Below are 23,511 nucleotides of genomic sequence, written 5' to 3' on the forward strand. Positions count from 1 at the left end.
GGGTCTTTTTATTCCTGGGCATTGGAGGGACGGGAGTGAAATCGTTTCGCAGAAAAATTCTTTTGGTCAGCATGGTGCTGAGCTGTGGTCTCAGTCAAGCCTGTAGCTCAGACATTTCAGGGACGGATTTGGAGACTGTCCTGGGGTTTGTGTTGGAGGACTGTCCGTGTGCTCAGGTGGGTGGGAGGGTGGAAAAGGGCTTGCTTTGGTGGTGTTGTGTTGCCTGTTCTGTTCTGGTGAGTATTGTGGGGTATTGAAGGTGCTGGAATGTGTGCCGATACTTGCAAGGTGCCTCCAGCACATCCTTGGGTGTTGGTTGTCTTCACAAACAACACATATCACTGTTTCCCCCTTCCTTTTCAGTCCTGAAGAAGGGTCTCGGCCTGAAACTTTGACTGTTTGTTCATTTCCATAGAAGCTGCCTGACATGCCGAGTTGCTCCAGCATTTTGTGTGTGTAGTTCTGGATTTCCCACATCTGCAGAACCTCTTGTGTTAATCACTGTACGTTTAGATGTGCATGTGCTAAATAAATGACTCTGGTCACTGAATTATAGGAAAGATGTCAACAAAATAGAGAGTACAGAGGAGATTTACTAGAATGTTACTTGGGTTTCAGCACCTAAGTTACAGAGAAAGGTTGAACAAGTTAGGTCTTTATTCTTTGGAGCATAGAAGGTTGAGGGGGGACTTGATAGAGGTATTTAAAATTATGAGGGGGGTAAATAAAGTTGACGTGGATAGGCTTTTTACATTGAGAGTACGGAAGATTCAAACGAGGACATGAGTTGAGAGTTAAGGGTCAAAAGTTTAGGGGTAACATGAGGGGGAACTTCTTTACACAGAGAGTGGTAGCTGTGTGGAATGAGCTTCTAGTAGAAGTTATAGAGGCAGGTTTGATATTGTCATTTAAAAAAAAATTGGATAGGTATATGGACAGGAAAGGAATGAAGGGTTATGGGCTGAGTGCAGGTAGGTGGGACTAGGTGAGAGTAAGTGTTCGGCATGGACTAGAAGGGCTGAGATGGCCTGTTTCCGTGCTGTAATGGTTATATGAATCGGAAAGCCATATTGCAAGAAGAGACTTGCAGAGAAAATTTTGGAGCACAGGTGGAAGATTCAAAGAGTGCATAAAATGGTTGTGTGTTCCTAGTCAAAAGGAAAGTTTAGACTACAGGGTTTGTGTTACAAGGAGAGATTGGATAGGCTGGGATTGTTTTACTTGGAGAGAAAGGAGACTGAGAGGTGATTTTGGAGAGGTGTTTAACATCGAGTAGCATTGAGTTATCTTGTTTTCCCCAGAGTTTACCAGAGGTTATAGTTTTAAGATGAGAGGACAATGATTTACAGGGGACTTGAGGGGTAAGTTTTTCATACAGGGGGAGGCGATACACTCAGTGGCCACTTTATTAGTCAGATGTACGCCTGGTCGTTAATGCAAATATCTAATCAGCCGCTCATGTGGCAGCTCTTCAATGCATAAAAGCATGCAAACATGGACAAGAGGTTCAGTTGTTGTTCACAACAAATATCAGAATGGGAAGAAATGTGATTTAAGTGACTTTGACTGTGGAATGATTGTTCATGCCAAACAGGCTGGTTTGAGTATCTCAGAAACTGCTGATCTCCTGGGATTTTCATGCACAATGGTCTCTAGAGTTTACAGAGAATGGTGTGAAACACAAAAAAAAAATCCAGTGAGTGGCAGTTCTGTGGGTGAAAACGCCTTGTTAATGAGTGAAATCAGAGGAGAATGGCCAGACTGGATCAAGCTGACAGGAAGGCAGTAATAACTCAAAATCCCACATGTTCCAAAAGTGGTGTGCAGAAAAGCACCTCTGCACGTATGACACATTAAACCTTGAAGTGGATGGGCTATAGCAGCAGATATGTGACAATAAACTCGACTTTGTGTTTTCTATAATGTATCAGTGCCTATACTTGGCTTCTTCCATCTAGTCCATCTTCCTGGCCCATTGCATTAGGAAGGATAACAGTATTGATCAAGGATATCTGCCTCCTTGGTCATTCTCATCTGCCCTCTGGTATATAGGATAATAAGCTAATCTAAATCTGAACTAGTACCATTGATTTGTAAAATGCTTTGGGACATCCTAAAGGAATCACAAAGACCCTATAGCAGAGCCAGTTATTATTTTTCTGCAACGACTTTGATAACTTTAATTGTTCTATTAAACACCACAAAATCCTTTTGCTTTCCAAGAACTAAAAAATTGTGTTATTGCCTATTGGCTTGGAAATTACCGATAAATGCCAGGTAAGTATTTAAGTAGAACAACTATCCTACAGTCCCGTACCTAATAAAGTTGCCACTGAGTATATATGGAAAGAGCTGCCAGAGGGGGTGGAGGGGTGTAGACAGGTCCATGGATAGGAAAGGTTTAGAGGGGTGCAGGCAAATAGAATTTGCTTAGATATGTATCTTGGTAGGCAAGGATTATCTGGACCTGGAGGGCTTGTTCCCATGTTGTATAACTCTGTAATTCTAAAGGGAATGTTTTAATGGATTTGTGAGGTAGGTGAAGAAATAGCAACAGCCCTGATGAAGGATTTCGGCCCAAAACTTTGACGGTTCATTCATTTCCATAGATGCTGCCTGGCCTGCTGAGTTCCTCCAGCACTGTGTGTGTGTTGCTCACATAAATAGCAAATGGAGCTCAGTGTGGACGTGTGAGGTCATGCATTCTGGGGAAGGCAAACAAGGCCAAGGTACAGTTTGTTGGGCTGACTGGGAAATACAGAGGAATAAAGACTGAATGTCTCAAGACCCCTGGATGAAGCAGTGAATAAGACATATGAAGTTCTTGCGTTCATGAACTGACATAGATTATAAAATTAAGAGAAAATGTGTAAAAATATTAATAAAATAGCAAGACTACTATGTACATGCCACAGTGTTTCCAGTAAAATTATGTAATAAGTATGTGGTAACATTAGTATGTAGACTGCTCCTGTACATCCTTTATTCAGGGTCTTGACTGAAACATCAACCTTCACTTTGCCTCCATTGGGTTTCTGCAGCAGTTTGCTTTTCACTCGCGTGTGTCATTTCCCACTTTCGTGGGAGGACAATGGTGGCTCACTGCATTGATTTTTGGGAGTAAGAAGCAGGGTTTGACCTCTGAGGAGAGATTTAGTACACAGAACTTGTGAACTGTCTAAGGTTTCAATAAATGTAGGTAATCTCACTCTAAAGGTGGGATTAAAGTGAGAATTGGCAAGGGGTAGTAGTGGAAACAGATATGATAGTGGCATTTGACAGTCTGTTGGACAAATACAGAAATGTCCAGGGAAAGCAGGGATATAGATTATATTACAAATAACACAACATCCTTTTTCAGAATATATTAGTTTCATTGGGCCTCATAATTAGCAAAGGCATCTTGGTTCAAAGGATCCGGTTCCTGTGCTGTACTGTTCCCTGTTCTGATGTGACTTAGACAAGTTGGGTGAGTGGGCAAATGCATGGCAGATGCAGTTTAATGTGAACATGTGTGAAGTTATCTATGTTGGTTACAAACACAGAAGGTGATTATTATCTGAATGGTGATAGAGTGGGAAAAGTGACCAGTGTGTCCTTGTACACCAGTCACTGAGAGCAGGCGTTCAGGTACAGCAAGCAGTCACGAATGTAAATGATACGCTGGCCTTGAGTGCAATAGGATTTGCGTACAGGGGCAAGGTAGTGTCACCGCACTGGTGAAACTCTGCCTGGTGTTGGTGTGCAGGTTTGGTCTCCTTATCTGAAGAAGATCTTCTTGCATGAAGAGGGAGTGCAAGGAGGGTTTTGTAAATTGTTTGCTGGGTTGGCAGTGAAGACATGAGAAGAGATTTGATCAGTTAGATCTTTGTTCATCTGACAAAAGAATTAGAGGGGATCTCAGAGAAACCTATAAAATTCTGACTAGGTAGAACAGATACAGGAGGATGTTGCCATTAACTGTGCAGTCCAGACCAGGACATAGGATGCACCTTTTAAATGGAGTTTGGGAAAAGCTTCTTCAGTCAGAGGGAGGTGAACCTGCAGGATTGGCTCCTTCAGAAGTCTGTAGAGGCCGAGGCATTAAGTATAATTCAATAAAGAATTAGATGGATTTCTTAAATAAAGACAGAAAATGCTAGTAGCTCTCTATGGATCATTTCGCAGCTGAGCTAATTCTTTCCCCACAGATGCTATCTGACCTGCTGAGAATTTCCAGCATCTACAATATTAGTTGATTTTCACTTTTATGTTGCTCAATGTCAAAGCAATGATGGGATACGGAGAGAAGTTGGGAACAGGGAATTGAAGTGTTTGACTGGCTATGATGGTGCTGAACACTATACGGCCTCCTCCTGCTTTTATTTTCTATACTTCTCTCTTTGTGTCACTTCAATGCCCCTTCCCGTTGTCTGGGGAATTGTAGTTGACTGTGCTTGGTTTGGATATCCCCCATTTAAAGCAACCATTCTACGTCCCTGTTGCTGAAACACCTTTGTGATCACACGTGGAAAATTTGTAGACTTCTCTGAGGTATGACCTCTCACTGAGATCAGCCTTATTCTGGATTCTTACTCATCTTTTTGGAACCCTGTGATATGTGTTAGTCCATCAGTTTACTGCTTCTTTAACTTGCAGGGTGCACATTTTTGCATTAATGGCTTCTTCTCATGGGGCAAGGTCTCAGTAGCATCAGGATGGGTTGTCGGAGGAAGGGTTGGCTGACATGGGATTGTATTTGGATTCTGTTTTACCTCAGGATTACCTACAACTCCCAGTGGGGTGTGAAGTGGTACAGGAGGGGAGTCCGTCTACACTTCCTCGGTAAAGCAACTCAAACAATCAAAGATCGCTCCCACCTCAGACTCCGTCCCGTCAGGCAGAAGGTAGAAAAGCCTGCAAGCTCATAGCACCAGACTAAAGGGCACTCTCTATCCTCAGCTATTACACTACTGAACAGTGCCTAGTATGATGAGATACACTCTGGACTTCACAATCTACCATGTCGTGGGCTTACACCTTACTGTCTGGCTGCTTTCTCTGTAACTGTAACACTTTATTATTGCTTTCCCCTTCTACCACCACAAAGCACCGTGGGATGAAATGATCAATATGGGCGGCATGTAAAATAAAGTTTCTCACTGTACGTGCACAACAATAAACCGATTTATCCGTTTATTCGGTGCGAGATCTGGAAGGGGATGACTGGTCGTTGGTATGATGAAATGATTATTTCTTCCAGAGAGATGAAGGCAACTGTCCAGCCCTTCCTCATGCCTGCACTTGTTCTCAAGACAGTAAAGGACCGCCTGGGCCCTTGGGTCCCCCGGTAAGAGTGTTTGGTTTGAAAGAGGATAATTGGAGGAAAAAACTGGTCTGTGTAAAAAAAAATGCAGCATCACTCTTTTTCTTCAGCGTTTCATTGCCGATAATATGGTATTAGTTTCTTGAGTTCAGTATTAGGGTCCTACTGAAGGAGGAAGCTGGACCGTTATAGACAATTGGGTTGAGCATCTGGTCTGCGGGCACCACCACTCGGGGGGACATCGAGGCCCTGGAGAGGGAGTGGAAGAGAATGGTTCCGGGGTGAGAGACTTTCCTGAGGAGAGAAGCTGGAGTCAGAACAGGGGAGGTAAATGGAAGGTATGATCAGGGTATTCAAACAGGAATCCCACTTGCTCTCCAGCTCAGTCAGCTCCTGAGCTTTGACTTTGCTCCAGGCATGCTCCGAAAGAGACAGGTAAAACGGGTAGCCTGCTTGAAGCAAGTGTTGGGCACCGGGTCTCCTGGGACAATACAAGGATTGGGCAAGCCTGCTACACAGGGAGCAGGGGAGGGGAGAGACATCACGGGGCTGGGGGAGGCAGCCGGCCGCCACACTGATCCTCAGTAGGGAAGCAGCTGCGATGAGTCCCGGTCGTCAGGATGTTCCTATTGGTCTCCGAGTATTCCGGGCATCCTGGCATCAGTAACAGGGGTGGGTGTGAATATTCTCAGCAGCCACAAAATCCTTTGGGGAATTCTAGGAACACTTCAAATGGGGTGGTGAAGATGGGTGGGAGCTGTCCATTGAAGCAGAACTTCTGGCGAGAAACAGTTGAGCTGAATAGCTTGTGTCTTGATTGTTAATTCTTTTTGAACTTTTTCCCACTTCTAATAGTACTTATGCTTCTGTTATAACTGTTCCAACATTTCATTGAAACGTGCAATGAAATTCCCAGAGTCTCAGCAATGACTCGAGTGCCTTGACAATGTCAATGGCAACAAGTGTCCGTAGGAGTGATGGGGACGCTGTTTGGCACCTGCCAGCAAGTAGTTTGTATTTCCATCAAAGTGCACAACATTAAAACCAGACTCCGCCATTTGTGCTTAACATTTGAATCATTTGATGGGATCTAGCCCTTGCTACTCATTCTACAGAAGTATTGATATCAAACACGCCCCTTCATGCAGGGCTCTCATTAACACAGAACTCTTCCGCTAATACAGGACTCTCCTGTTTATAACGAACTCTCCCATTGATCTAAAATAATCCCACTGATACAGAACTCTCCTGTTGATGTCTCTTTTATAGGGCAGCCCAGGTTTACGAGGTCCAAGAGGTGAGAGGGGAGAACAAGGTCAACGGGTAAGAGTTTCCAATACAAACTTACAAAAAGCCTGTTAACCCAGCAAGGAAAAGCCTTTATTTTTTCCTTTTGAAAATGATGATCATATTCAGTACATTTATTGCTACAGATCCATACTGCAACTGGAAGTGAAAAACTCAATGCCCCCCCACCCTGGATCTCATCCTTGCCCCTCCCCTTCCCCTGATCCTTCCAAACCTCGCCCCCCTCTCTCGATCCCACTTAGTCTTACCCTCCCGACCCCTCCAACATCTTTAACATGATTCCATCCAACGTCTCACGGTGGCTCCGTCCCTCCCAACCCGCTTCCAATCCCACCCAACCTTACCCTCCCCCTAAATCCCTGGTCAAAAGACAATGTCATTCAGTCTTCAGATCCCCCTGTGTCTCAGGAGTTCAAAGTTACAATCTGTAGGTCTACGTGAGCTTCGGGCCGCAGCATCCGGTCACTGTCTGTTCAGGCCTGGCTGCTGATGTGTCTCTGTTTGCTGGCAGGGTCCTGATGGTCAGCGGGGTGAGATGGGCATGCCAGGCCTTCAGGGCCAGCCTGGGCCACAGGGACCAAGTGGACTTTCGATTCAAGGTCCTCCGGTGAGTGGTTTACACCCCATCCCCCCCGTGGGGCTCTTTAACCCTGACATTAGTAGGAAGTTTTCTTTTGCTTTCCTGAGGTCTGATCTGATTGAACATAAGAATGGCCTATGGGCAGTAGAACGACACAGGCCACGGGTCATACAGTGAGGCGCTGGTACAATGAAAAGCTTGCTTGCAGCAACATCACAGGCCCGTGGTACAGACAGCACACAGAATAAAAGTGAAGAGAAAAGTCACAGTGAGCTTGACTCATCGCATTGGGGTTGTCGCTGATCAGTTTTAAACCATTGGGGTTATTCTCCCTACGATATAATGGATGGTGCAAGATGACTTCAGCCATCAGTATCCTGAGTCAGTGTGGATAACTTCACTCACCTCAACTCTAATTGATTCCACAACTTGTGGACTCAGTTTTAAGGACTATTCAGCTCATGTTCTTAGTATTAATTAATTATCTATCTATCTCTTTATTGCAGTATTTCTTCTTTTGCACATTGGTTGTTTGTCAGTCTTTGTGTGCAGTTTTTCCACTGCATTTCTTTGTTTTACTATGCCTGCAGGAAAATTAATCTCAAGGTAGTGTACGATGACATATGCATACCTTGATACCAAATTTACTTTGTGAACTTTGAAATTAGATCTGGATGAATTCAGCCTCCCTTATAGTACCTCTTCCCTTACCACCCTGCACTAGATCTGTAAGTTATTAATGAGGTTTTGCTGTACAGAAGGAAATTATGAATAATCTTTTGTGATCCCTTTCACAACGTCTCTGAGCTCAATTAAGGGCGGAAATCCTCCCATTATATTTGGTTGTCGAAGCTGATGTCTGACTGGTGTTATCAATTCCACAGGGGAGTGCTGGTGAAAAAGGCGAGAAAGGGCAGATTGGTCCCATCGGTCATCAGGTATGCATTTAATATGTTAACCCAATCCTTCAGCAATTAGTATGGTATTGGATTGTTACCACTTAATTATAGTTACTCCTTTTACATTGGGTATTTTTGCATATTTGTATTTATTTCAGAACATCTAATTTTCAGTTCAAATTTGATAAGGCAGCGTAAGATACTGCTGTGTTTTGGACACAACTGTTGGAAAGATTGGTAACCTTAGGCGTTGCTCAGGCACGTGGGAAATGTCGCCTGTCCTGTCTTGTTATTTGTTTTAACCTGAACTGAATTTATTATTGTAAGTGCACTGCAGCTGGTGGATGCTTCTGTTATCAGTAGGCTTAAGCATTATCTAAACTGCCTGTTCGCTAAGATCCTGACCCTCGCTGAACCCAGTTGCTCAAGGGAGGTCATTCAAGGACTTTGCTAAGTGAGTGTCAAAAGGAAAAGGCTTGACTTCTGTCAGTTATCACAATCTTGCCTCTTATCTCTGAATGAGCACAGGCCATTAGGATGATGATAAGGGCCAGGAACAGGGTTAGCAACAGGCCCACCAAGAGTCAGTGATGGACAGAGAGCGTGCCACTGCCAGGTGTGTCCTCAATTGTTTTCATATAAATATCATTAGCATCTGCGAGAGCTGCTGCCTTGGAGACGGAGATTTTAAAATGAACCCCCTCAGGTGGATTTACTGTACCTGTGACCTGATCTCCCAGTCACCTTTTCAACCAGAAGTGAAGGGAACCCTTATTGTCCCACAATTCAGAGCAGATTATTTACTTTATGTAGAAATACAACATGGTCACAGACCCTCCTGGCCTCGTGCCCGCGGCGCCGAATTACACCCCTCTGACCAATTAACCCACTAGCCTGTGCATCTTTGGAATGTGGGAGGAAGCGGGAGGACCCAGATGAAAATCGCACGGTCATGGGGTGAATGTGCATATTCCTTACAAACAGCAGTGGAACTGAAACTGGGTCACTGGCACTTCAGTGGTGTTACACCAACCTCTACACGACAGTGCTCCTCAATTACCCTACTAACCCATACGTCTTTGGAATGTGGGTGGAACTGGAGTCTCCAGATGACACTCACATGGTCATGGGGAGAACGTGCAAACTTCTTACAGACGGCGGTGGAATTAATACGGGGTCGCTGTTGCTGTGATGACATTCCACTAACCACTATGCTACCGTGCTGGCCTAATCTTGTTGTTACCCCGTCGTGCACTGTAAGCTCCCAGCAATGGCAAAGAGACTGCCACGTTTCCTATGTTACAGTGGCTACATTTCAAACGAAAATATGTTACTGGTTGTGAAGCCCCTCAGCTGTCAAAGACAAGTCGATCTTATTGTCAGAGATGTCCAAGCACATTTTATGCATGGAGACACTGGAAAACATACCAATAGTGGCATCAGACTTCCAATATAACTCGGAGTCCTGCCATGTGCAGAAGTTCGCTGATGACACGGCCATAGTGGGGTGTGTCAGGAATGGACAGGAGGAGGAGTATAGGAAACTGATACAGGACTTTGTGATATGGTGCAACTCAAACTACCTGCGTCTCAATATCACCAAGACCAAGGAGATGGTGGTGGACTTTAGGAGATCTAGGCCTCATATGGAGCCAGTGATCATTAATGGAGAATGTGTGGAGCAGGTTAAGACCTACAAGTATCTGGGAGTACAGTTAGACGAGAAGCTAGACTGGACTGCCAACACAGATGCCTTGTGCAGGAAGGCACAGAGTCGACTGTACTTCCTTAGAAGGTTGGCGTCATTCAATGTCTGTAGTGAGATGCTGAAGATGTTCTATAGGTCAGTTGTGGAGAGCGCCCTCTTCTTCGTGGTGGCGTGTTGGGGAGGAAGCATTAAGAAGAGGGACGCCTCACGTCTTAATAAGCTGGTAAGGAAGGCGGGCTCTGTCGTGGGCAAAGTACTGGAGAGTTTAACATCGGTAGCTGAGCGAAGGGCGCTGAGTAGGCTACGGTCAATTATGGAAAACTCTGAACATCCTCTACATAGCACCATCCAGAGACAGAGAAGCAGTTTCAGCGACAGGTTACTATCGATGCAGTGCTCCTCAGACAGGATGAAGAGGTCAATACTCCCCAATGCCATTAGGCTTTACAATTCAACCGCCAGGACTTAAGAACTTTTTAAAAGCTATTATTAATGCTTTTTGAGATAGTGATTTAGATGCATATCATATTTTTTACTGAGTTAAGTATTGTATGTAATTAGTTTTGATACAACAAGTGTATGGGACATTGGAAAAAAAAGTTGAATTTCCCCATGGGGATGAATAAAGTATCTATCTATCTATCTATCTATCTATCACAGACACATACGACTAAATTATACAAAATTTAAGGGGTGGCAACAGCACAACAGAAATGCAGGAATGCTATTTGTGTCTGATTCCATCTTGTTTGTCACTTCTGTGTCCAGGGTCTGCCAGGTCCCCGAGGCCTCCCAGGACGAGATGGGCCACCAGGTCAAAGGGTAAGCCTTGATATTCCATCTGGATGCTAATGGATTTACTCTGTTATCCTCCTTTAGGCCCATTTCTCGTGCAGGGTCAGCACTGGAGCAAGCCTGGGATCTGAGTGGGTGTGCATTGGCTTGTTGTAGAGCCTAGAACTCTGGAGACTCTGGAGCTTTTTGTTGGGAGTTAGGGGCTATGAATTAGAAAGCCCAAAAGCATTACCTCTATTGAAATGTATGGACAGTATGCACGGAGAGGACCACCAACACAGGAGGTGCAGTTCCATGGGAGGAAGAACCACATGGGCAGTGCTGAATCAGATACCCTTGTCTCATTGGATGGGATAGGAAAAAAAAACTTCGGGTAGAGCACAAAACAGGCTGCTGATTGGCTATTTTCAATTACTTCTGCTCTCCTGATTGAATTTTACCCATATGCAGTTTAATTTAGAAGTTTAGTATTCATTTGGCAACTGAATTTGACAGCTTGTTTGATTTGACAGACTTCACCAGAGTTTAAGTGACTTCTATCTTGACTGAGTCCCAGACCACTAGGTGCTGTCCTTAATTACTACAAGGCCCTGAACACCACACAGCTTTCAATACAGTTACTGTCAAGTAAGTAGAAGTAGCATACATCCACCAAGCAAAAAAGACCAGTAAAACCTGTAAGAGAAAGTGGATCATAATCTGTCACTCGCAAAGGATGTACCATCAGGACTGACAAAGATTAGGTAAATGGTTAATCTGATTATTATACCCAAGTGCTATTGTGTTCTAATGTTTGAAGTTAATATAGGGGGAAATTGGGTTAGCTGCATCTTTTTCACAATGCCTATTGTACACACTTACCACCTCTTGTGGTCTGGTACAGGTTTCCCCCGCTCTCCGAAAGTACAGCGTTCCTATGAAACCTTTCGTAAGCCGAAATGGCGTAAAGCAAAGAAGCAAATACTATTAATTTATATGGGAAAAATTTTTGAGTGTTCCCAGACCGAAAAAATAACCTACCAAATCATACCAAATAGCACATAAAACCTAAAATAAAACTAACATACAGTAAAAGTAGGAATGATATGATAAATACACAGCCTATATAAAGTAGAAATAACGTATGTGCAGTGTAGTTTCACTTACCAGAATCAGGAAGATTTAGCCAAAACCGATTTGTAGGAAAAAAATCAGCATGTTACACGCATGCGCGCACACCTGCCCGCGCAAGGCTTCACTGTCATGGTAGTCTTTCTCGGGGTAAACACAAGTTTAAAGCAGGCGCCTTTTTTCCATAAAAGCGATAATCCTCTTCGGATATCTTTCGGTTAGCGAAAACAGGTACTAATGTAGGTCTTTCATAAAAGCGAAGTGGCGTAAAGCAGGGGACACCTGTACCACCCATCATACACCACCTCTGCTCCCTCATGACCAGATATAATCCATCAAACACCATCCCCTTCCATCTATATCTGCCCCTGCCCTTCCCCCATCCCCCCTGCTCCAACCCCTCGCCCCTGGCCTTTTCCCTCTCTCCCTCTCCGATCTTCCCTGAAGTCACAGTTCCTGTTTCGAGGAGGTCTCCTTCCATATCGTCACTTCACCAGGCTGTGTGAGGATTTGATTCCCACTCTTCACCACAGATGGTTCATAACCTAATTGGCTGTGACGTCCAAGGTTTCAGAAAGTACCTCCTTTTCCTCAGCTGGCTTGACGTTTGGGAATAGATTATCAGGCCAAAAAGTATGTACTGCGAGGGCCACAACACAGGGAGCTGAATCATGATATGTAGGGGTTGGAGTCCTGCGATGGATTCCTGATCACAAAACCCAGGGCGGTGCTCAGTAATGCAGCACTGAGAGAGTGCATCACAATTAAAGGAGCAAGTTGTAAGGCAGATTTAAACCCTGCTTTCCCTTCCGAATGAATATAAATCATTCTTCAAAAAAATCAATACTTCAAAAAAGAGTCTAATCAATGGTGTTGCGGGACGAATATTATTCCCTCAAAAACCATTAAAAGGGGATATCTCAGCATTATCACACTGCCTTTGGTGGGAGAGTGCTCTGCACAAATTGCCTGTCACATTTTGTACATTATAGCATGTACCTTCAGAAATATTTTATTAGATATAGAGACTTTTAGGACATCTAAGGTTCTTGAAGGTGCTATAGAAATGTACTGTAAGTTCTTCCTGTCATGACGTTAACCAAAATGTGGAAATTCATAAAATTTATTTTATTGATTCCACAAACCACTTTAGTTGTAATTGAAGTGAATTGTTTGTGGGCTTAAATATGTCAGTATGAGTTCATATTTGCAAAATCACGCAATGACTTCTGCCATCAACTTTTGATCCAGGGTCCCATGGGTAAAGATGGATCTGTTGGGCCACCAGGTTCACCTGGGCCAGTGGTGAGTCCATCTGCATGCTTCATCTACTGTAGTCGGACATAAGTATTTAACACTGTTAATTTTTCAGGGGCGACAAGGTATGGAGGGTCCTCTGGGACCATTTGGTTTTCCAGGTGGGAGGGTAAGTTTATTTTATGTAGCTAAGGAATAACACCATAAAATCCTTGGAATTGGCTGCACCTTTGCATCCCATCATTCCAACATAGTACTTTATATCTGATCAAGTACCCATTTATCCAAGGAGAGGGCTGTTACCTGTTGGCTGTGTGTGCACCTACTGAACATTTCAAATTATGAAATACACTCTTGGCCCTGAAGCACAGCAATGTTCTGGGATCACTTTGTTTTCTGCCAGGCTTTCTTTATAAAACATGTTGTTATCTGTGTTTACTTCTAATATGCTTCTATAGCTTCCTATAAAGATTGGCCCCACTTGATTCAAAAACTGACCTCTCTTAGTGGTTCATTTCCTTCAATATCTTAATCATCCTTCAACTTTACCACATTGTTTGTCTACGTGGATAATCACCACCACCCGTACTTGTCTCTTCATCTTCTCACTTCCTGAATCCTGGCCATGCCTGTTTATAAATTGCCTTAGAATTAGCTCCAGCTGTAACAGTTTAAGGCATCAGCTCGACACCACCTTCACAAGGGGAGTTAGCAAAGGGCAATGAATGCTGGCCCTTCCAGAAACCTTTTGAATTCACAAATAAAATCCCAGGGAGGCTTCTTTGGGATTATTCACCTCAGAAGCACACCTATTGTGTGAACTGGATCCATTGTCTAATTTTTAACTCCTTGTTTTGAATGAAATACACTCTGGGAAACTCAATGTTGGAGTTGCTGCCTGAAGTGTCCACTCTGAACTGGGGTAATATGAGTATCTTTAGTATTCTTCTGCCATTAGGTGACATCCTTCAATACAACACCATTACACTAGCATTTCTACAAGAAATAAAGGTGAATTAGTAGAGAAGACTTGCTTTCCCAATCTCCCTGCATAGGCCTACCCTCTGTTTACTCTGTCTACCCGTTCAATGGATTCAGCCAATCTGTCAAGAATTAGGATCTGAAGACAGGACACTATTATTATTACTACAGGCAAAATAAACATATGGCCTCTGGTTTCTGAACCCACATTCCCAACATGCATTCCTTGTCTATGAGGCACAGTCCACCTGTGGGTTAATGAGGCTCTCATCATTTGATTCCTCTTTACGGACTCTATGTGATTCTATGGATATTGGCAACACTTCACTCCTTGGCCCCATCAAGTGATGGTGGATCTTGAATATTCAATTCCAGAGTGGCCCCTTTCACACACTCCTGCTGTGACTTCCCTTAAATGGACTTTGCTGTCCAAGCACCAGGGCATATGTAGCACCCGCCCTGTAACTGAGTGCCATCATTCAGAGTGATTGGCAGGAATGTGCAGTCTTATAGACCACTCATAAGAAATTGACAACAAAAAAAATCCTGGTGAATACATGCAGAAAATTCGCCAAAATGCAGTTGGCAAGATAAGAGGAATGCTGAGCTAAATAATGCCAGCTGTATGTTAAATGGTGGCTAATATGTCTGATTGTGGTACTTGGCAGATATTACAAAGTAGTAACATTTATCATCTTGGGATCACCCTGTTGCTCATTCTAATGCAGATATCTTGGAAGTCAATTGGGTCTTTATTTACCACCATGGACCCAATCCAATGCTTAAATTGCTTAATGCATGAACTGATATTTCTGCATATGCTTCCTAATGGAATGCGGTGGCATTGTTCATTTACATGTAAGCTCAGCATCAAATTCATCCAAACCAGCCTCTCAGGGTGCTATTCAAAGGAGCTAAAATCAGAGAAAGCTGCTGATCCCGTAATTTCTGCTTCCCAAGTTCAAACTGAGGTTCCACAGTGAGTAGGAAGACAAAGGAGATCAAAGATGCTGGAATCTGGAACAAGAATTAGCAAGTTTGAAGTATATTAGTGCTGTGCCTCTCTGCCTGCTCGAAGTGCAGAACTCCATACTTTCAATTCAGACCACAAAACCATAACCACCTATGGCTAAAGACAGACCAATGGAGAGTGACACCTATCTTCAGCTCTTCATGTTTAAGCCAGAGAAGAAATATCCATATATCGTTCTGGAATCCAAATTAAATACCTCACTACAGGTTAAGTTTGGAGTAAATTTGTTGCCCCAGACCAGAACTGGGACATAAGCAAGCTGACTATGAGTATTGTTCAATTTTAACATTGGTTTAAAGACTTGTACTCAAGCTAATGGCCAGCTCTAACCAGCTAAATGCGAGTATGTGATGAAGCTAACAGCACCTCAACTCTGCATATAATAACAGAGCATGGAGGATCTCTTTAAAGGAATTCATCTGGTTCTGACACAACCATCTCATTGTAATAACAATGTTTCAAACCTGCACATTTGTGCAAATCCCTTGAGGGTTTGTAGGCTTTCTCAAGGTGAAACTATGAGCTACCTCTTTTTAAAAAAAAATGCTTTCATTGCTCCAACCATAACATCCTGGATCGGAGACAGATATAAATAAAGCAATGCACAATTTCCTGTGTGCTCATCCATTTAATTTGGATATAAAGGGTAAGATTGGGACAAGGTTACTGAGCAGAATCCTTAATGCATTGATTTAGTTTTCATTTTTTCAATATCTTTTGCATTGATTTTGTTATTTATTTTTTGTTTCAGCACTTAGAATATAGAACACTACAGCACAGCACAGGCCCTTCGGCTTACAGCGATGTGCTGACCATAGGGCCTACTCTAAGATCAATCCGATCCTTCCCTCCCACATAAAAATCCCTAATCTATTTGCCTGTAGCACCTGAAGAGTTACATGCCTTTAATTACAGATTTTTAATATTAAACTTTTTGAACAATGTCAACACATCAGGAAATGTAACGACTTTTGCACAATAGGAGGGGAGGAAAGGGAGCTATGAACAGGCTTATGGCTGAGGCTTCAGTCTACTTCCAGGGTTTAGTAAATATCCAGGGGTATGATTTACCAAATTCATTTGTCGCATAATACCTTTGACTCTTGATTCAAAGAACTTGGATGAGACCCTCTATGCTTCGTACAATGTCTTTGTTTGTGTTTGATTATTTATATGATTATACTGTATATTGTTTAAAAGGATCTATCTCGCTACCTTTGTTCGGTTATCCTTGACAGTTGCTTGTAATATATTTGCAAACCAGAAATCCCATGTTTTGTGATTAAAAGTCTGTATCCTCTTGAAATTCCCAAGTTACATTGTTAATAATACAGGCAACACCCAACAATGAATATTTATAAACATTAAACATTAACAGCATCCCACCCACCCCGTCAGTTCTGTGATAGCCTTTTTTCCCCCAGAAAGAATATTGATGCTATGAGTGAAAGCACTAAGGTGTTTCTTTTAAGGGGAGACATCTGTAAATTAACTCCTTTATCAACAATTTTATACTGGTTACCAATTATATTCCTGGCTATTAAAATTATTTTTTGTTCGTTTTGTATGTCTTTTCTGCACTATTATTCTAACTTTTTTAAAGAGTACAGGTCTTCACTGTAAACATCTAGAAAAGGTATTTTAAACATCTGTTATTAAATACCTGTATAGTGATAAATATCATTATGTAAAAATGGCTAATTAATGCTCAAATGTATAATGCTTTTAAAATTTTTCTTTTTGGATCATTTTGCAACATTTTCATTTGATGTTTTTGAAGATCGTTGACTACATGGAAAATAATAATGCAAATGAAACAATGGCAGAGTTTGCTTTGAGAGCCTCAAGTTTTCCTGATGCTCATAATAAAGTTAAATGCTCATTTCCTTTCCCCTGTGAGGCAGCCAGTTTTGATGCAAGGTCTTTACGAGCCCCATATCTGTCTGAATCAATATGCTTAAAGCAGTTAGTGCATCTGTGCTGTGGAATTAATGTTGCATTGAATGACCTCATAGGGGAGTCCAGGAGTCCCAGGTTCCCCTGGAGCTGCAGGAAGTCCCGGTCCTCAGGGCGACATAGGACCTCCCGTAAGTAGAACGTCTACTGGTTGTACCTCTGCCAATGATAAAGCATTGTTCAACTGGAATTAGAGGAAAAATGACGCAGAAAACTAATTTCTTATTCCAGTGACGGGATATCAGTAGGAATGTGTTGTGATAGGCCAGCATTTGAATATTTTGAGCAAGAAACAGATGTGCAGATGTTTTTTTTTCTGACTGGATAATCATTGCAGCAGAGCCACAGATGTTCTCTTAGACTTGAAATACACAACGAATTGGATGATAAGCATCACACGGTATTTCTATCTCCGGTGATGGGATGGCTTTATTGGCATTTTACCTTTGAATGTATCTAGCTTTGTGTGGACTTCAGCACATAGAATATTGAACATTACTGCATGGGGACAGTCCCTTTGCCCCACGATGTTTGTGCCAAGCACAATGTTGAATTAAACTAAATTTCTTCTGACTGCAAAGGAACCATATTCCGCCCCCCCCCCCCCATTTTCTCCACACTCATGCGTCTCTCTAACAGCCTCTTAAATGCCACAACCATATATTCCAGCACCTCCCATGGCAGCCCATTCCATGCACCTAACACTCCTATTGTTTAAAAAGAAACTTGTCCTGTACATTTTTACTGTCTCTTTCACCTTAAATGCATATCCTCAAGTTTGGCATTTCTAACCCAGAAAAAAATATTTTGATCTTCTATCTTATCTGTGCCTCTCATAGTTTTATAAACTTCTATCACATCTCCCCTCAGCCTCCTTCACTCCAGAGATGACAACCCAAATTTGTCCAACCTCCCCTTATTGCATATTCCCTTTAATCCAGGCAAAATCCTGGTTAACACACACACAAAAGGCTGGAGGAACTCAGCAGGCCAGGCAGCATCTATGGAAAAGAGTAAACAGTCGATGTTTTGGGCTGAGACCCTTCATCAGGACTCATTAGGATTTTCTTACCTTGTTTATTCTTTTCTGTAGATGCCCCCTGGCCTGCTAAGTTCCTCCAGCATTTCATGTGCACTGTTTGGATTTTCTGGTCAAAATCCTTGCTAACCTCTGCTGTGACTTTTTCAAAGTCTCCTTTTTCATCCTACAACAGGGTGATCAGAAATGTTCACAATATTCTCAAGTGCTGCCTAACCAAAGGTTTATAAAGAAAGCTATGAAGTCTGGTGAAGCCCACCATTCTGGGTGGAATTGAAGGGGAGTTGGTCATATTTGTGACATGACCTACCACCTCTAGTTACCTCATACCACACACCATAGCTAAGTCCATCCTCATGATCCCTGGTCTCTTTACCCATCACAGCTTCTATAACTGGGAAACACTATCGTTCCAGGAAGATGAAAGTGCTCAATTTCATTCTGATCAAAAGCCTCTTGCACATTGATCTTCAGATCCCAGGAGTCTGAGCCAGAAAGTGTGTGTCATGACTCCCCGTCCCCCAGTGCAGAACTTTCTTGGAAGTTTTCCATCTACTTTTCCATTGGCACTAGGAAAAGTTGGTATTCCAGGAATGGATTCCTGGCCCCAACTGATCTGATCTTGAACAACTGAAAGAGCGAACAATTGTCCCATTTGCCATTTTATTTCCAGCACAGAGTTCTTCCCTCAGGGCCACAGGGGCTTTGCCCTCTTCTTCAGCTGTGCTTCTCAGAGCTGGTGCCTGGAGACTTCCAATATGTTATGTCCATTCATTAAGTCAGTAGGTCCTGGTTTCAGAAGTGGAGTCCACCATCCATACGTTACAAGTTCTGAGTGTAGCATTGGATGACTTCTGTATCCCTACTCTCCAGTTGACACCTGTTGCTAAAGCTGTATTTAATGTAATACAGTGGTTTTAACAATTCAGTTCCGAGTGTATTGATGCACCAGTGTCACTGAAGAATGAGAACCCAATTTGTAAGATTCTGTTATGTTATCAAAAGGCAATGAACAAGCCAACAGATTCTGCCCAGTCTGAATACTGAAGAGGCCAAACTAAATAAACATTCCCTCAGTTAATTACACTCTACAATATACTTGACATATCTGGAGCTTCCTCACTCGCAATAGTTCTAGCCAAAGTTTGCTTGAAGTTGTTGTTTCTCTGTTAGATGCTAATTTAGAGCAAACTTTCCCAATCAGTCAGCAGACACTATCTATTCATTACAGCCACAGAAAGGATCTATCCCACACAAAGAAAGCAACTTTACAAAGTTGTAAGTTTCTTTGAAGGGTCGGCGAATGTGACCCTGGCATGAACAAATTTGCTGAAAATGCTTGCTTTTAATTTGGGTGAAGTCACATGGATCTGATCTTCAGTGGGAATTTTAAACAATGACAGTCATTGTGTGGAAAATGAGGAAAGTTACTGATTGAAATCCAAAAGAATTGTGTATCAGGAAACCCAGTAATTGCTGGTGTGTAACAGATTTGCTCTATTTAGCTAAAGTCAGGCTTCTGACAATGAATTATGCCTCCTTTGGGATAACAAGTGATTCAGGAACACAGAACAGTTTGACATTACCTCTTTGGAAAATATGGGCTCCCTATTCTCATGAATTAGATAATAGATACTTTATTCATCCCCATGGGGAAATTCATCATTTTTTTCCAATGTCCCATACACTTATTGTAGCAAAACTAATTACATACAATACTTAACTCAGTAAAAATATGATATCTAAAATCACCTTCTCAAAAAGCATTAATAATAGCTTTTAAAAAGTTCTTAAGTAGTTTACTTAAATACATTGAGTCCTAACCCCGGCACTTTGACATATCTTACTCCTGGCGGTTGAATTGTAAAGCCGAATGGCATTGGGGAGTATTGACCTCTTCATCCTGTCTGAGGAGCATTGCATCGATAGCAACCTGTTGCTGAAACTGCTTCTCTGTCTCTGGATGGTGCTATGTAGAGGATGTTCAGGGTTTTCCATAATTGACCGTAGCCTACTCAGCGCCCTTCGCTCAGCTACCGATGTTATACTCTCCAGTACTTTGCCCACGACAGAGCCCGCCTTCCTTACCAGCTTATTAAGACGTGAGGCGTCCCTCTTCTTAATGCTGCCTCCCCAACACGCCACCACAAAGAAGAGGGCGCTCTCCACAACTGATCCATTAGGATGTCTTACCTTCATCGTTGTTTTCCTTGAATAGTTATGTAGAATGTCACAGGAGGGCATTTAGCCCATCACATGCTGCTAGCACCCAGCAGAAGTTTCCATCACTCCATTCTCCATCTCATTTCCCAGCACTTCCACTATTTATTTTCTCTCATGTTCCATCGACTCCTCTTTTATTACTTTGAAACTTAACTAGACTACCATAATTTACAGTGGCCAGTTAACCAAGCAGCACATCTTTGGAATGTGGGAGGAAATTGGAGCACCTGGAGTCAACCCACACAGTCACAGGGAGAGCAAGCAAACACTGACAGCATCCAAGGACAGGATTGGAGCTGTGAGACACCAGCTCGACCTCTTGTGCTGTCCCTTCATTGGTGTTCTACTTGGATCAGAGAGCTTTGGGTTGACTTAGTTCTGGTTTTTCAGTACCTTTGACACCAGTGAGAGTAATCTGTGGATTACAAGGATATTCTTGCTCCCCAAGAAGCTCAAAATCTGAGCATTGGGGCTAGCTATGAATGATCAGTCCAAGCAGGGAACGTTAGAATGTTTTGCAAATGCTTAATGTTATGGCTCAGAGCTACAATGATTCAGGATTTGTTGAAGTCACAAAATCTTTGCAAAATCCTCTACATTCCATTGTCGGTTAGATTTCCTTTTTAGAATACTTCAACAGACTTGCATAATATACATCACTGTTCCTGTAATCCAGCTGTTAATACGCAAGAACACATTGAGTAAATGGAAAACTAGGAAAATGAGAAGTGACCTGACTGAAATATGTGGAAAACTGCAGTGTTTTGACTGGACGTTACCTCTTACAGATGAATCTAGAAGTCAGTCTAGTCTTCCTCAACAATGGAATACTACAGACTACCTCTTGCACTAACATGGATTTGTTTCTAACTGTGTCTTGCATTAGTATCTTGTTTTGCACATTCTTTTTCCCCAGGGAAGATTTAACTAACATATGGGTGCATAATTTTAAGGTGACTGGAGGAAAGTATAGTGGGGATGTCAGAGTTTCCCACATAGAGAGTAGTAGGTGCCGGGAACTTGCTACTGGGATGGTGGTAGAGGGAGATGCATTAAGAGGTGTTCAGATAGCCCTCCATTTTTCTTTCATCCATGTGCCTATGTGGGAGGGAAGTATTAGGTTGATCTTGGAGTAGGTTAAAGGTTGGCACAGCACTGTGTGCTCTACTAATCTGTTTTTAGTGATTTTAAGTAACTGAAGGGGTCTCCCTTGTGAAAGTCCAGAGAGAGTATGTGTGAAAACAAAGGGCAGGAAGAAATGAACAGCAGATTCTGTGGGAAAGTCAAACTTGAGTTTATTGTCATATGAATAGTATATGTATACACAAGCGTAAAGAAAGACTTACAACATTACAAACACAGCATTAGAGACACAGCATTCATATGAAAACATTAACATACATTCTACCCAGTTGGAACAAGAATAAAAGACCATTGTAGTGCTAAGTGGCCATGGTGTCACTATATTTGAGACAGTGATTAGAGCTGTTCTGGTTGGTTCAAGAAAAAGAATGAAATGAGAAGGGGTAGGATAGAAATGAGAGAAGGAAAGAAATTAGCGAAGACAAGCCAGGCTCAACGGCTGTTTCTGTGGTGTAGACTCTAGGTGTCTGTTGTCTCTAAACTTCATATATTTCTGTTTAATCTACTCTTAATTCTATTGCAGGGTCCTCCTGGTCTGAAAGGAGAAAGGGGCCCAAGGGTAAGTCTGGATAAACTACTTTTAAATAATGTTATGCTAGAATGAACTACCGGTACATGGGATTTACTGTGCAGTAGCATAAGTGCCTGCTTTGGCAGTTTTATTTTGATTACATGGTAATCTGTAGAATAGTGTATTAAACTAGCAGTTAATAAATTAAAACAAAAATTATTGACGTGGTCTTTGATGGCAGTTCTTTACTGAACTGCTGGGAGTACAGGTTTCAGGACTCCCACATGAAAGCAGTTGTTTCAAACTTCCTGGCTAGGCTCTCTTTGCTCTCTGAACAGCTCCTAAACTTTTCTGGTGATTTCCTGCTGCAGTATACCACCCTCCATGTGGAATCCAGGAATAGAGGTCTTCCTGCCTTTTCTTAGCTTTCCTGTTGGAGAGGATGTACTTGGGGATTGCTCAACATACTGGTCACGGAGAATGTATCTCTGGTGATGCAGGAGTGAACATCTCATTGGTCCTGGGTTATTGGCAGACATTCACAGTGATCAAATCCTGGCCATCCCAAACTGGATTGACCAGGTCAGACAGGTTAAAACCAGGTTGCCCAGGCTAGTGTGGTTTGTTCCCTTATGACTCACGTTTGTGTGTGTTCATAGAGAGAACTTGTGGTCATGCTGGAATGTATGGTAACACTTGCAGGCTACCCTCAGTACATCCTTGGGTGAATTGGTTGTTAATACAAATCACGCATTTTACTGTATGTTTCCATATGCACAATAAATAAATCTGAATCTTATAGATAGAAAAATGCTTTTCTTTTGAAACTCACAAGCACCCTTCCCTCTTTGGGAAAGCACATTTTCCAAAAACTCATTGGGACCCTGTTTCCTGCAGGCCATTTAAACTTGCTATGTTCACTAGAAAATGTATTATAACATGGTGTAACGTCTAAAGAAAAAGTAAATTCAAACTGTTGGGGTATCAATGCCAATTACATCCAGTCGTCCAGAGAATTTGCCAGAGTGGCATCGCCATTCGTGGTCTTGTGGACACAATCCATTCAATTATAACCTTAGAATTTAAAGACAAGACGGTACTTTTATTGGAGCAATGATGTACTGTGAATGGCAGTGGATGTTCTTTGTGAATCTGTTTCAGGGAGTAGGCTGGAGTGCTGAAGTCTTAATGCCTTTTGTTTCTCTTGTGGATGTTTAAAGGGCATTCCTTCTGTAAAATAGCACTGAGAAGAGGCAGATAATGCCCTCTGGGTAAAATTGCTCCTAGCATTTCCACCTGTGTGAATTCATTGGAGAAGCGAACATAGGACTGTACTCCTACTGAACCACGGTTGATCTACAACCACAGATAACTATAGCTATGGAATCTATATTACAACAAAACTAAAGGATTTATTCAGTACTTCTAACATAGTAAAACTTTCTAAGTGCCTCTCAAATTGAGTGTGACAGTAAAGGCAATTAAATGTTGTGGAAAAGAGTAATACTAAAGGAAGGAAGATAGGAGAAGCTGAGTTATCTTGAGGAGGGAATGCTGGAATGTGGAGCCTAAACACTGGTAAGCAAGACCACCACTGGTGGAAGTGGAGGGTGTGGAAGAAGTTGGAACAAGGGAAGTGATGAGAGGCCGAAGGGTTTTATAG

The 23,511-nt window shown here is 42.4% G+C and overlaps 1 protein-coding gene across 4 annotated transcripts in view; it reads left to right on the top strand.

Annotated features, from left to right (window-relative positions):
- The window catches only part of col14a1a (collagen, type XIV, alpha 1a), a 219,484-nt gene that overhangs the window by 175,066 nt on the left and 20,907 nt on the right, over positions 1-23,511 (top strand). For 3 of the 4 annotated variants that reach the window (XM_073050216.1, XM_073050227.1, XM_073050234.1), the window contains exons 36-43: positions 5,243-5,329; positions 6,575-6,628; positions 7,125-7,220; positions 8,078-8,131; positions 10,569-10,622; positions 12,957-13,010; positions 16,992-17,063; positions 21,861-21,896. In XM_073050216.1, the coding sequence (XP_072906317.1) occupies positions 5,243-5,329; positions 6,575-6,628; positions 7,125-7,220; positions 8,078-8,131; positions 10,569-10,622; positions 12,957-13,010; positions 16,992-17,063; positions 21,861-21,896 (507 nt within the window). Of the gene's footprint in view, positions 1-5,242; positions 5,330-6,574; positions 6,629-7,124; positions 7,221-8,077; positions 8,132-10,568; positions 10,623-12,956; positions 13,011-13,077; positions 13,132-16,991; positions 17,064-21,860; positions 21,897-23,511 lie in introns of all 4 variants that reach the window. The other variant, XM_073050223.1, reaches the window with a different exon arrangement.

The sequence above is a fragment of the Hemitrygon akajei genome, chromosome 1, assembly GCF_048418815.1.
Source record: "Hemitrygon akajei chromosome 1, sHemAka1.3, whole genome shotgun sequence".
Taxonomy (NCBI): Eukaryota; Metazoa; Chordata; class Chondrichthyes; order Myliobatiformes; family Dasyatidae; genus Hemitrygon; species Hemitrygon akajei.